This window comes from Canis aureus, chromosome 1, assembly GCF_053574225.1.
Source record: "Canis aureus isolate CA01 chromosome 1, VMU_Caureus_v.1.0, whole genome shotgun sequence".
Taxonomy (NCBI): Eukaryota; Metazoa; Chordata; class Mammalia; order Carnivora; family Canidae; genus Canis; species Canis aureus.
The window spans coordinates 96,641,532-96,656,405 of record NC_135611.1 but is presented as its reverse complement, the minus strand read 5'-3'; the positions used below and the strand labels follow the sequence as shown (position 1 = coordinate 96,656,405).

The 14,874-nt window shown below is 50.2% G+C and overlaps 1 protein-coding gene across 4 annotated transcripts in view; it reads left to right on the top strand.

Annotated features, from left to right (window-relative positions):
• Nucleotides 1-14,370, top strand: part of SYK (spleen associated tyrosine kinase) — an 83,619-nt gene extending 69,249 nt beyond the window's left edge. For all 4 annotated transcript variants that reach the window (XM_077910162.1, XM_077910134.1, XM_077910152.1 and 1 more), the window contains 3 exons: nt 5,711-5,851; nt 6,515-6,627; nt 12,164-14,370. In XM_077910162.1, coding sequence (XP_077766288.1) covers nt 5,711-5,851; nt 6,515-6,627; nt 12,164-12,236 — 327 coding nt within the window. In that variant the 3' untranslated portion in view covers nt 12,237-14,370. The remainder of the gene's footprint in view (nt 1-5,710; nt 5,852-6,514; nt 6,628-12,163) is intronic.
• Nucleotides 14,371-14,874: the final 504 nt, after the last annotated feature.

Below are 14,874 nucleotides of genomic sequence, written 5' to 3'. Positions count from 1 at the left end.
ACTCACTTCAGTTTTAAGGACACACATAAACTCTAGGTAAAGGGATAAAGAAAGATAGTCCATGAAAATGAAAACCAAAAAGTAACAGAAGTAGATGTATTTATAGACAAAACAGACTTAAGTAAAAAACTGTAACAAGAAACAAAGAAACTCACTATATAATAATGATGGAGTCAATTCATTAAGAGGATATAACAATTTTAAATATATATGCGCCCAACGTTGGAGAACTTTCTTAGTATAACCTGAATAAACAAATACTAACATATATGAGAGAGAAATAGACAATAATGTAAGAATAGTAGGGATTTTCAGGACCCCACTTTTTAACTATAGAAAAGTCATCCAGACAGAAAATCAATAAGGAAACATTAGACTTGAACTATACTTTAGGTCAAATGGACCTTAACAAAATTCACAGGTGAATTCTATCTAACATTTAAAGGAGAATCAATGCCAGTCCTTCACAAACTCTTCCAAAAAATGGAAAAAGGAGGATGGTTCAACATCTGCAAAACAACAAATATGGTACTCTGCATTAAAAGAATGAAAGATGAAAATCATATGATCATCTCAATAGACGCAGGGAAAGCATTAGACAAAATTCAGTATCTTTTCATGATGAATACTTTCAATAAAGTGGGTATAGAAGGAACATGCTCTAAGATCAGGAGCAAGACAAGGATGTCCACTCCTACTACTCCTATTCAACATGGTATTCACTGGAAGTTCTAGCCAGAGCATTTAGGCAAGAAAAATAAATAAAAGGCATCCATGGCTTAAATAAAATAACATTGTCTCTATTTGTAGTTGATATAATCTTACGTATAGAAAATACTAAAGACGCTACCCAAAAAATATTACAACTCATCAAGAAATTCGGTATAGTAGCAAGATACAAAACCAACTTGCAAAAATTTGCCATATTTCTTTGTATCCACAATGAACTGTCTGAAAAGAAATAAAGAAAAACTCATTTATGATTGCATCAAAACAACAAAATACTCAGGAATAAATTTAAATGAGGAAGTGAAAGATCTACACACCAAAAACTTTAAGACATTGGTGAAAGAAATTGAAGAAGACAAATAAAATGGAAAGATATCCTGTGTTCATAGAGCAAAAGAGTTAATATTGTTAAAGTGTCCATACTACTCAAAGCCACCTGTACATTCAATGCAAATTCCTATCAGAATTCCAATGGCATTTTTCTCATAAATAGAAAAAAAATTCTGAAATGCATATGAAACCATAAAAGACTTTAATGCAAAGTAACCAAGTAACCAAAGCATTCTTGAGAAAGAACAAAGCTGGAGGCATCATGCCTTCTAACTTCAAACTACACCACAAAGCTATAGGGATCGAAGCAATATGGTACCAATGTAAAGAAAGAAATGAAAAATAATAATAAAAAATTAAAAATAAGAAAAAAAGAAAGAAAGAAACGTGGGCTGATGGAACAGAACCAAGAGCCCAGAAATAACCCTATGCATACATGGCCAACTAATATTTGATAGGAGAGCCAAGAATATTCAGTGAAGAAAAGACACTCACTTCAGTAATAAACGGTGCTGGTAAAACTGGATGTCTACATGCAAAAGAATAAAATTGGACCTCTATATTGTTCCACTCATAAAAATCAACTCAAAATGGATTAAGGACTTAAACATAGGACCTGAAGCCATGAAACTCTGAGAAGAAAACATACAAAAAAGCCTCCTCGACATTGGTCTTGGCAATGATTTTTTTTTTAATTTGACACCAAAAGCAAAAGCAGCAAAAACAAAAATCAGTAAGTGGGATTATGTCACACTAAAGAGCTTTTGTACAGCAAAAGAAACAGAAGTGGAAAGGCAAGCTATGAAATGAGAAAAAAAATTGCAAACCAGCAAATAAGGGATAAATATCCAAAATATATTTTGTAAAACAATGGCAAAAAAGAAAACATCATATTTTAAAAGTCATAAAGGACTTGACTAGACATTTTCTATTCTCTTTCTATATTTCTGTAACCAAACAGGATATCCAAAGGCCAATATAAAGGAAATGCAATCATCACCAATCATCAGGAAATGCAAATCAGAACCACACCTGTCAGAATGGCTAGTATCAAAAAGACCAGAAATAACAAGTGTTGATGAGGATGTGGAGGAAAGAAAATCCTCATGAACTGTTGGTGGGAATGTAAACTGGTGCAGCCACTGTGGAAAAACAGTATGGAGGTTCCTCAAAAAATTAAGAATAGAACTACCATATGATCCAGCAGTGTCACTTCTGCATATTTATCTGAAGGAAATGAAATCGCTATCTGGTAGAGCTATCTGCATTCTCATGTTTATTGCAACATTATGCACAGTAGCCAAGATATAGAAACAACCTAAATACCAAGCAACAGATGAATGGATAAAGATGGGATGGGGGGGTAGTGTATGTGTATGTATATTGGCTTAAAATGTAGGCATGGAAAAATGCTCAATATCACCGACACCAGGGAAATACAAATCAAAAACCACAATTAGATACCACCTCACACTGGTCAGAATGGCTAAAATAAACAACTCAGGAAACAACAGGTGTTGGTGAGGATGTAGAGAAAGGGGAGCCTCTTACATGTTGAGGGGAATGCAAGCTGGTGCAGCCTCTCTGGAAAATAGTATGGAGGGTCCTCAAGAAGTTAAAAATACGGCTACCCTGTGACCCAGCAATGGCACTTGTAGGTATTTACCCAAAGGATACATACACAGTGATCTGAAGGGGCACCTGCACCCCAATGTTTATAGCTGCAATGTCCACAATAGTGCACATATGGAAAGAGCCCAGATGTTTCATCGAGAGATGAATGGATAAGGAAGATGTGTGTGTACACATATACAGCCATCAAAAAGGATGAGATCTTTTCTTTTACAACAACATGGATGGAACTAGAGGGTATTATGTTAAGTGAAATAAGTCAGAGAAAGACAAATACCATATTATCTCACTCATATGTGGAATTTAAGAAACAAAACAGAGAATCATAGGGGGAGGGAAGGGAAAAATAAAGTCAGATGAAAACAGAGGGAGACAAACCATAAGAGACTGAGCTCTAGGAAACAAACTGAGGGTTGCTGGCAGGGAGATGGTTGGGGGGGATGGGGTAATGGGTGATGGGCATTAAGGAGTACGTGTGATGTGATGAGCATGGGGTGTTATACGCAACTGATGAATCACTAACTCTACCTCTGAAACTAATAATACATTATATGTTAACTGAATAGAATTTAAATAAAGAATTTTTTTAAATGTAGGCAAATATATGGGATACCAATCATAAAAAAGGAAGGAGATGCTGCCATTTGCGACAACATGGATGGACCTCAAGGGCATTAGGCTCCGTGAAAAGTCAGACAGAAGGATCACTTCTGCATGACCTCACTTATATGTGCAAACTAAAAAGCCAAACTCTTATAAACAGTAGATTTATGTTGTCGGGGTCCAAGGGGTACAGACATGAGAAGATGTTGGTCTCAGAACATAAACGTCTAGTTATCAGAGGAATAAATTCTGGGGGTCTCTGTGTCCTATGGTGACCATAGTCTACTGACTGTGTTATATACGTGGAAGCTGCTAAGAGAATACATCTTAAATGTTCTCACCAGAATGACGACAAACAACGGTCATTTTGTCAGATGAAGGATGTGCTACCTAACCTTATTGTGTGTAATCCTAACATTTTGCTATAGGTATGTGTCTCAGTCATCATACCGTATATGTTAGGAGCAGAGAGAATGCACATCACTGAAAAGATGGGGACTTGGGGGATTTCTTGAAGAAAACAACATGAAGTGGCACAGAATCCAGAGTAAAGAGTGTTAAAGAGAAAGGATACTGATACTGATCGAAGCAGATCTGTATGTGGCCCCATGACCTTGCACCACACCATGACCGTAAACACAAAGGCCCTCTGATCCCACAGGTCTTTGCCCTGCATGCGGCACAGACACACACTGTCAGTCACACTCATCCCAGCAAAAATCAGGAAACTACGTAATGTGCTCTCAGTAGGAGGCTGGTTAAGTTGTAGTAGATTTATAGGAAGCATGCAATCAATGCTTCTAAAAGTTGGCAACGTATATCCCTAGCTTTTCTACGTCCCAAAAGGTACATATTACCCCCCATACTTGGATATAGATTTTTCTGGAGGGATTCAGAAAAGATGATCAAATGCGGCCATCCCAATGGCTGAAGATGTGTATCACCTCAAAATTCAAATTAAAATGGAAATAGCACGCATGACTATATTGTTCATAACTTTTGAAAAATCAGAATCTAAAAATGATGCATTACATCATTGAGATAGAAGTGTAATCAGTGTGTCATTTAGAGACTTGCCTTGGTGCCTGTCCTCCCAGAGCAACGTCCCAGGGCTGCACCCCACTGACTTACTTACCATAGGGCAGGCCATCTCTCCTCCGCCCAAAGGGTGCTGGTTAGAATGTCGTCCATAGGACGGAGCAGGACTTTCGTGCACCGAACTCCAAACCCCGGAGGAAAGGGTTTTTGCTGGGCATAGCCTCAATGTCTTTACTACCACTTACTTTTTTAAAGTAGAAAGTTTAAAACATTCTTGGAGTGCTTGGCTATCTCAATTGGTGGAGCCTGTCACTCTTGATCTCAGGGTGGTGAGTTTGAGCCCCACATTGGGTGTAGAGATGACTTAAAAATAAAATCTCTAAAAATCTTTTTAGAAAAAGAAAAGTTTAAAACATTTTTTCCAGCGATACTAACAGCCTGTGACAAAATAATTAACATTAGCTTAAAATCATAGACAAATACATAGTAATAGTTAAATATACTTAGGAATAGTCTAGTATTTCTCGGAGCACAACCATGAAGGTAATATTCGGGCTTGACTCTTCAGTAGTTACAACAGGCTCCATGAAGCTATGAGTAGCCAAAAGAAGAGGTAAGAGAAAAAGACAAAAAAGTACAAGAAATACAGTCTGAATCTTTAAAAATACAATTGAAACTTAAAATTTAATTTTTTTAAGATTTAAATACATATTTTTAAGCTTCAGAACAAATACATACATGCACACGTGCACAGGGCATTCTGTGAGTCATTTTATTCCTGTTTTTTTTTTAATTGTGGTTAATATACATTAATTTCATTTGCTAACCTCAATTACACCGTCTTAACTATTTTTAAGGGTGCAGTTGGCTAATGTTAACTTCGTGGTAAGTTAAGTTGGATTAAGTGTTATTCCCTGTGTGTACGACCAGTCTCCAGAATTCTCTGACACTGTGTCCTCATTAGACAGCTACTCCCCGTTCCCCCTGTGAGCCCCCTCATCCCGGTCCTTGGCAGTCGTCTCTGTGAACCAGACCCATGTCGGGGCCTCAGGTGCCTGCTTTCGTGCACTATTTGTGCTGTAGGGACTTGACCAGCTTGTTTCACTGAGCGTGATGTCCTCAAGCTCCATCCACGGCACAATGTGTGTGTCGTTTAGAGACCTGCCTTGGTGTCTGTCCTCCCAGAGCGACCTCCAGGGTCAGGCACAGCATCCCCTTCCTGTTTAAGGCCCAACGATACCCTATCGCATGGATATTGACACTTTGTTCATCGGTTCCTCGGGCGATGGACACTCGGTGGCACACACCTGTTGCTGCTTTGAGCATGGGTGTCCGCAATTCTGGTGTCATGGAGAGCCTCTGTCTGCTTTGCTTTCAGGCCCAGACCCACGGGAAGTGGCCCGTGAAGTGGTACGCCCCGGAGTGCATCAACTACTACAAGTTCTCCAGCAAGAGTGACGTCTGGAGCTTCGGGGTGTTGATGTGGGAGGCGTTCTCCTATGGGCAGAAGCCCTATCGGGTGAGCCCCTGCTCTTTCACTTCCAGCCGTGTGGCCATCGGGACAGAGAAGCACCCGATTGTTGTTACGAGGTGCTGAAAAATCATAAAATTGTCAAATCTGGGCTCCCTGTCGGAGCCTTTCTCTGTCTGGTGACCCTGAGCGGTTAATATGACCTCAGTTTAATATAGACTGGAAAAATGTATATATTTGATATTAATTGCACAGTGTATTTCTTTTCATTGTCCATTACACCTGTAAATATGCATAAAATAGATCTAACTCAACATTCATTAGGGTAGAAATAGAGATATTTCATCCTGGCTAGTTCCAGGATTAAATTTATAGTTTAGTTAAATATTTTAGATTTTTAAAAATCAAAACATGCATGCCAAAAAGTGCACATGTGCTAGAATACAGCTTGATGAATTTTCACAAACGAGGTGTCCCCATGAAACCTGCCTCCAGGTGATGAAACACAACAGCACCCCAGGCACCTATGGCCTGTCCCCCAAGGGTAACCCCATCTGACCTCTAGGTCATGGGTTAGGTGCTCCCGCTTTTGTATTTTTTATACGTGAAATCATGCCCTCTGTTCTTTTGCTCTGTTGTGTTGTGTTGTGGTTGTTATGTTGTGTTGCTGAACGCTGCCTTTAACAAGCTCGGGTGTGTTCTGCATTTTAGGGCATGAAAGGAAGTGAAGTTTCAGCTATGCTGGAGAAAGGAGAGAGGATGGGGTGCCCCGCGGGGTGTCCAAGGGAGATGTACGAGCTGATGAAGCTGTGCTGGACATATGAGTGAGTACCCAGCATGCCCTGCAGTTCACGCCAAGGCCCTGGGGCAGATGGGAAGGCATGGAAAAGCAGCTCCGCCTCTGCCTTTTCATGAACCAGGGATGTGCTCTCTTCTAACCAAAGAGGGGTGGGGGGGCCTGCTCCCTGGACCATGCACTCGTATTCTTTGGTCCAAAAAATATGTTTAGACAATTAACTCTAATCCAGTGTATCAACATTTAAATGTGGATTTTTATCACCGGGGGGTGAGGGTGGTCAGCTCAAAAGGTGTCCATGGGAGTCTGGGCCAGTCCATGACCCACTTGTGGTGGTCGTGAACGGCAGGGGTCCTCAGCAAGGGGATGTCATACTTGCCCTATTCCTGACCAGCTGTCGAGGTGAGACCCTGGGTGTCTTCCAAGTCACGGGGGATCGGCCCAGGGAGCGCTGCCCCAGCGGTGACTCAGCCCTTGGAAGTGGTCCTCACAGTCTGCCGGGTGCTGTCACACATCCTGCCAGGGGGGTCGGGGGGGGGCGCCCATGGCCTGGGGTGGGCAGGTGTCGTGCAGGGCACCTCAGCAGGCCAGAGAAACACGTCACACACGAGAGTCGGGGATTCGTCCCGGCTGCCAATCAGGGAAGTGGCCTTGACCTTGCCTAACGGGCAGCCTGCAAGTAGACCGTAGGGAATCCTGGGCCCCGGTCCTTGTGCGTCTGACCCCGGTGTATGCCGGTGAGCCCCCCCCCCGCCCACCCATAACTCTGAAATGTGGCAGGAGTGTGATCTAGAGGAGCCTGTGTGCATGCTGTGTCCTGGCTTCAGTGCCGCGGGGTCAGCTGTGCTGTCAGATACACAGGCCAGTGCAGCAGGAGCATCTGAAGGTTCCAGAATGTTCCAAGTGCTTTCAGATGCGGCCTGGGATTGATTCTGTGACTCCCCAAGGAGCACCCCCCTCCGCAGTTGGGAGTGGAGGTCATGAATGCCATCATGATCTAGAGATGACCCCAGGTCAGCCCCAGAGGGAGAGGGCACATGTCCCTCCATCTGCTGCAGACACTGTCCAGGGAAAGGGGTCCCCGTCAGAGCCACCGGAGACAGCGCAGGCTCACCCAGGCCTCCAGCAGGCACCTTGTGCCCTGCTTGGCTTTGGAAAGACCCCCCTACATGCTCCCAGGGCTGTGAGGATTCCCTGGGGGCCGAGCCCCAGGTCGGGAACACGCTCACGAGCCTTCCCTCCATGGGCGCGGGCCGGCCTCTGACCTCAGCGACCCCTCTTTCCCAAGGACATGGGGTCAAGTGACCCCCGACAGCAGCGCAAGGCCGCGGGGCAGGTGTAAGCCAGGGAGGGCGCTTGCTAGAAGTGAGCGTTCACGGATGTGTTCTCCTGCCTGCCTGGGGCCTTCCCATGGAAAGTTTCACTTCCTGGGGAAGAAGATGCTTGAAATCATCCTGAAACACATTTTTTAAAACCCGAAATTAAAGTGGACTGTCAGGGAGATGGTTAAAATCAGCACTTCGGCATTTAATGCTAATACCGACACGGTTTGTCTGGCGTCCTTTGTGTCTGCCAGTGAGGAGGGGACGGGCCCCACGGGGTGGGGCGGCCAGGAGTGGGGGCACCTCTGCTCGGCTCCGGGGTGGGGGGCCCTGACCTGCCCCAGACCCTCAGTGCTCTGCACGCTCTGCTATGACTTGGGGCATCGGGACCAGGCCCCGCTCTGCCCGCCCATCCCTGCTGGACACATGCGGCCCCTTGAGCTGTCACCCCAGCGTGGTCCACAGAGAGTGGACACACCAGCGACACAGGTCTCCTGGGTCCTCAGCAGGCCTCTGAGCCCTCAGAGGTCTTTCTTTCCCGGGGTAGGTGCCCACCAAGAGGTCTCAGTCACATCAGCGAGGCTGCAGGCCGGGGTGCCTTTCCGGTGGCTTCCACCCAGGCCTGCTCACTGAACCAGCCGTGGGATTCGAGTGTGGGCAGGTGGAGGGCATGAGGACAGCCCGTGCCCAGGACTAGACACCACGGCTCCTTGGCAGGGTTTGACTGGTTTCCAGCACCTCTGTACTTGTGAAGGTTCGGGTTCTTCTGGTCGTGACCCGACATGGCGGGGGGATGGGGTGCTCAGAGCCTGGGTCTAAGTGTACGTAGTTAGATGTGCTCCTGGATGACAAAGCTCCACTTCCTTGGGCACGGCCCCCAGGGAGCCTCAGACCCCAGGAGATGGCCTGGCAGCAGGGCCCTCCCTGGGGATCTCGGGGGGATGCCCATCCCGTCCCGGGCAGCCTGCAGCTCTGTTCCAGCCAGCCTGCCCTTTGGTTCTATGGTGTGTCCTGGAGCGACGGGGTGGGGGACAGAACCCACCTCCGGGCGTCTCCCTTCCAGAGGAGAATAAGGCACTCGAGGCAGCACCTGCAGAGGTCACACGGAGGGCAAGGTGCACGGACAGAGCCAGGCAGGGAAGAGGGGCCCCCACGAAAACAGGGAGTGGCAGGGCTGGGGGCTTCAGTCATGTTCTACAGAGTCAGCGCCTGCCCTGTAATTAGGGATGCCGGGGGGGAAAGCCCCTGTGAATCAGGAGAAGTTGGGTCTCTTTACCCTGAAAAATGGACTTCTGCCCAATGGAGAAAAGCATGGACACTGAGTGTCTCTGAGGTCAGGAATGATCTAGATGGGGCCCAACATGCTGCTTCAAGATCAGTAAACATGAGCAACGGGGTGACATTGCCTGGACCATCATGAGGCCTGCTCCTGCGTCCCTGCTCTGCTCAGTGCCAAGTCCATTCCCTCTGAGCACCTCATCCTCGGAGTACCTCATCCCTGAGCACCCCATCCCTGAGCATCCCCATCCTCTGAGCATCCCCATCCCTGAGCACCCCATCCCTGAGCATCCTGTCCTCTGAGCACCCTGTCCTCTGAGCACCCCATCCCTGAATGCCCCATCCCGAGTGCCCCCTCCCCTAAGAGCCCCAGTCTTGAATTCACTATCCCTGAGAGCCCCTCCCCTGAGCGCCCAGCATTCATGCATGCAAGCCACCATCCCTGCACCTGGGGCGGGGGTCAGCAAGCCTCACGGAACTGCCCCGCTAGAGCCTGCAGTTGGGGGGGGGGGGGACGGCCAGGCAATAAGTGAGCTAAAGAATCCATGCGCTCTAAGAAGGTGATGGGTCCAATGGCATATCAGCGCTGAGGACAGGGCCCTGGAGGGTGTGGTTCACATGGGCTGGGGGTGGGGGTGTCCCAGGACACCTCCTGCGGGGAAGCACTTTCTCACACAAAGAGATGCAGCACCCGCCTGGCTCACAGAAGCACAGTGAGCTTCCAGAACCTGGTGGGTCACCAACATGAATACAAACAAACCCTATGTATTCTTCATGCTTTTTGAGGCTTTTTTTTGTTCTAAACATTCAACTAGATAGATGAGTTGGTTAACATATGATAGCTGCATAGACAGATGATGGATGGGCAGATTGGGAGCTGTTTAGACAGACATATACGTGCACACTTTGAGATTTATCACTGACACGTCCCATTGACCACCCTCCACGTACCCACCCAGCCCACCCGTTGACACTTTCTGGGTGAAGGTTACAGCCCTAGGCTGGCTGTGCTGGAGGATTGGGTGTGTGGGGCAAACATACCACACATTACCCCACTTCAGCCCCACTTAAGCCCATGATTACATATTTGATGGCCATAGAGCCACTGTCAGGAATCACGGGGACTGTCGTTAGAGGTCCACATGGGCCTGTGTTAGGGAGCAGTGTTCCACCTGAGGACCCCAGGATTGGGGGCGGGGGTGCAGGCAATGAGGAAAGAGGGGCCACTGGCACGAGGGCCCGAGCAAAGAAAGCCCCCCAAGGCCTGGGGAGGTGACACAGACAAGTGGGGACTGGCAGGAAGCGGGCACACATACAGGGCACTTGGCCACACTGACTGATGCTCAGTATCATCCCAGGGGCATCGAGGAGGGTCCTCCCCACCCTCAGGAAGCCTCACAGGGTGTCTCTGCTGAGGGCTGGCCTGTATCCCTATATTGGTTTGTGTGCTCAGTGCCTGGTTGCTGAGTGGCCAGAGACTTGGGAGCTCTGTACATCTGGTCCCCAGAGTGGGAGAGGGACCCTGGGTTTTGCAAAGATGATGGGGTGTGTTCTGTGTAAAAGGAGGGAGGCTGTCCGTCTGGGTCGACATGGGTCCCACCCAGGCTCCTGCACAGGGCATGGCCACCACCCCACCCTCCTTGATCACAGCTTGGTGGCCAGAGTCACAGCCCCCACCCTGAAGCCTGGGGTGGCCCGCGTCCCCTGCCATGACCACAGACCCCTGACAAAGTCCTGCAGTTCATCCTGGATTTCGGGAGCTCCTGAAAGCTGTAGGTGAAACCATTTATTTTGATGCCATTTGACAAAACCCAGTTTGGTTCTGTAGAAACAGAGCTTCCTCCCAGTGGTAAGTGATTCTGGGTCCCGGTGAGCCTGGCCCCCTGGGCTGCCCTACCAGACCCGTGCTGGGCCTTCCACCTCTGGAAATCACAGTCTGAATGTGCATGCGGCACCTCGTGGAACCCCAAGTTCTGTTTCACTTACTGGGCAACTCTACCCACTAGCAGGAAAGCCCCAAATCCCATAATGTCAGCAAAATAGCTTCCACGCCTGAGTAGGTTCTCACAATTTTAAGACATACTTGCTTCCAGCCGGTCCCGTCATGGGGGAGCAAGCGGAGAAGTCCATACAAGCTCATTCAGAAGTTACGAATTGTTAGAAATGTTTGCACATCATTGCTTAGGTCGTGACCTGCCCCCAACAGTGACATAAAGTACCGCCTTGCTGTGCTGAGTGTTGTAATAGGGGGCCCACCTCTGCATCTGCCGTGGCAAGTTTTGAGATTTGTGGGGTTTTTTTTTAAGATTTTATTTATTTATTCATGAGAGACTCACAAAGAGAGGCAGAGACACAGGCAGAGGGAGAAGCAGGCTCCCTGTGGGGAGCTCGAAGTGGGACTCGATCCCAGGACCCCGGGATGATGACCTGAGCCAAAGGCAGATGCTCACCCACTGAGCCCCTAGGCATCCCAGGTTTTGAGTTTAATACAATCCCATATCAACAGCACGTTTTCAGAAGATACGGAGCTATCCTGTCAAGGTGAGGGGGGAGTTCAAATTGTGCCCATCCATTTTTAACAAGAGTCGGAGTCCAACTTGAAATACGGGCCTGGGGCCCACTGACCCAGTAGGTATGTTTAGGTGCTTTCTATTTTGCTGGATCAGCAGGAGAGAGTCTCCAAACTGGGCGGGTCAGAGCTCCTAGCTTTGAGAGCAAAACATCTCCCAAGGTGAAGACCGAAGTGCATCACGTGGTGATCCCGTTGTGTGCAGGTTGGGCCCTGCAGGTCGGGTGGGCCTGACTCTGTTCTGCGGGGGCTTCTGGTCGCCCGGTGTGGGGAGCAGGGCCAGCAGGTGCCTGCAGGGGGCATGGCAGTTGGCACCCGCTGCCCTCTTAGGGGCTGGGGGGCTGGATCCCAGAGCAGCGCAAACACCAGCGCTAATGCACCTCTTCCCTTTGCAGGGTGGATCGCAGGCCGGGGTTCGAAGCCGTGGAGCTGCGGCTGCGCAATTATTACTACGACGTGGTGAACTAACGGCCCCACACCCTCCGTGGCTGCCAGGGGTGAGGGGAGCCGTCACAGCACAGCCCGCCCAGCATACAGATTTTGAGAGCGGCCCCCTCTCTGTGCCGACAGGAGAGCCAGCCTTGCGCACAGCATGCCCCTTGACTGTTGCCCCCAGAGCCTGTCCTGGAACTCGCCCTCCCCCGACAGCCTGGGCAGACAGACAGACCCCAGGCCCCAGGGACCCGTGGACGGCTCTGTGTCCCCTGTGTGTGCGGTTGCCCTGGCAGGTTGATTCCCTTCGGGCTGTGTGTCTGCCTCCCGACGTCCCGCTGCCTGGAGGTGTCCCGGGCACCCACGCCGCCTGCAGTGGACGGGAGGGGAGCAGACGGGGGCTCGGCTGCCTCCAGAACGTGGCTCCAGCAGGTCTGAAGATGGAGTCCTGCCACAGGACAGCTTTCCTGGCGATGAAAGTGCTTTGAGGTTTTAAAAAAGAAAAAGAAAAAGAAAAAAAAAAATTCAGGCTGGACCAGCAGGATTTCTAAGCGTGGGGCCAGTTCACGGGGAGTACAGGTGCGGGTCGCGCCTTCGCTCTGTGCCTCCAGAGACTCAAGACGCCCCTCCACGTGGAAGATGGGGCCGTCGGCGTGAGCTGACCTGGTGTGCCTCCCCGCTGAGGGCCTCCGCCCAGCCCACCCTCCCCGGTCAGGGCTTGCATGGAGGTGGTGGAGAGGGGCCGTCTGTCCCCTCAGGCCTGAGCAAGGACAGATGGCACCGTGCAGCGGGCTGTCCTCTCCTTGGGGAGGCCCCGGCTCCGTGTCCTGGAGAGACAGTGCCGCCAACCCCCCGACTCTCTGTGTTCATGGTGTGGGGGTGAAGGGGACAGCCCAGTGGCCACGGCCACCATGGATGAGTTTCCTAAGCTTGTTTCTATCCATCATAGAGCCACAGACCCGGCGCCTCACCACGAGCATGCCCGAGTGGACTTTGGGGCAAAGCCACATGCCTGGGAGTCCTGTGCTGGTCTTCTAGGGGGCGTGAGCCCTCGAGTAGCGAGTGAGCTCATACGTGCCCTTGGCCCACGAACGCCAGTTTGAAAGAATCAGCCGTCGTCCTGAGGTCCCTGACCCCACAAACTTGGGCGGTCCTTGGACATCGTAATGTGCACGTCCATGCTGTGGGGAGACACCTGGTCCCTCCTCGCACCCCGGGGGCCGGCGGGGGGAGAGGCAGAAGCTGGCACCCTTGCTGAGCCAGAAGGGGACCTGAGCCACTCATCAAACTGGTGGGAAGAAGCGTTTAGAACCCACCCAGACCTTTCGGGGTCATGCTCCCTGGCAGTTTAATCGTTTTGCTGAATAGGAAGCCCTGGCTGCCGAGCACGTACTCAAAACAGTGGCAACATACACTCGGAGTCCCTGAAGCTAAAAAGGTGAGTGACCGGATCTCTGCGGCCAGGCTGTATGTAGATTTGCTGGAGTCGTGCCCCGCGGAAGGGTTGGGACAAAGCACCGGTGACAGCCGAGCAAGAGGCCGTGTTCTGAATGGCTTCCTGCTGCCGCCGGGCCGTGTCTCTGGCTGAGGCCGCCCACGGGAGGCTCCGCGGTGTGAACGGGCGACGTCTGCGAGGTCAGGATCCTCACGGGGCGCTGGCCAGGGCTGGACCTCCCACGCTCACCGCCCACCCGACGGTTCTCTGCCCCCCACGCCCCCCGGCGCCCGGGCCACTGCCCACTCCTCGTTCAGCCAACGGATGCGCCACTCAGGCCAGAACCAATCAGTGCCGATGCCACAGACACCATGTCCCCACCGTGGGCCTGGAGGCTCCCGGAACACAGCGGTGATCCCTGCTGTGGTGACAGTCACAGGGACTGTTTCAGGGGCTGTCACGGGCCTTGGCTTTCCTGTTGGACGGCGGCTTCCCACTGACCCCAGCCCAGCGACCGCGGCTCTGCCTCGGTGTCCGTGCACGGGGGTGACCGCTGCGTCCTTGGGGCTCCCCCACTCCCTCCCACAGAGCACGCACCACCGTTTCGAAGAACCACATTTTTTTTAACTATGATTTTTTTTAAATAAAAGTTTTTAAAGTAGCTTTGTGATGATTTTCATGGGTGTTACTAGAATGCTGTAGGTCTCACCGTCAAATAAACAGTGTTAAACAGCATCATTAAATGCGAGGTGTGGTTTTTTTTTTTTGTTTATTTTTAGTGTTGGGTGCCCAGGTGAGTCCTAAAAAGCTGGATGCACACAGATCCCTGGGAGCAGGTCCGTGAGCTTCTGTTGTGCAAAGTCGTGCCGAGGAGGGCCCTGGCTGGCCGTCACCCCTGTTCCTGGGCGGGGTGGGAGGGTCTGCCCGAGGAGGACCTCACAACCTGCCTCATACCCCCAGGGAAGGGGGGGCATGATGATCCCACAGATCCTGGCAAGTGCCAAAGCCCGGCTGGGGGTTGTGGGCTTTCCTGTTCTCTGTGAGGACAGCTTACGGGGCTCTGTGGGGAGTGGAGGAGTTCTAGATCACACCCCCCTCTCCAGCTGTTTTAAGGGGGTCACCCAGTCTCACTCACATACCACGGACACACAGCATGGAAATATACACACGACACACGTTCCTGCATGTCACAGGTGCACACACACATGCCACAGACACGCATAGCACAGGAGCCCACAC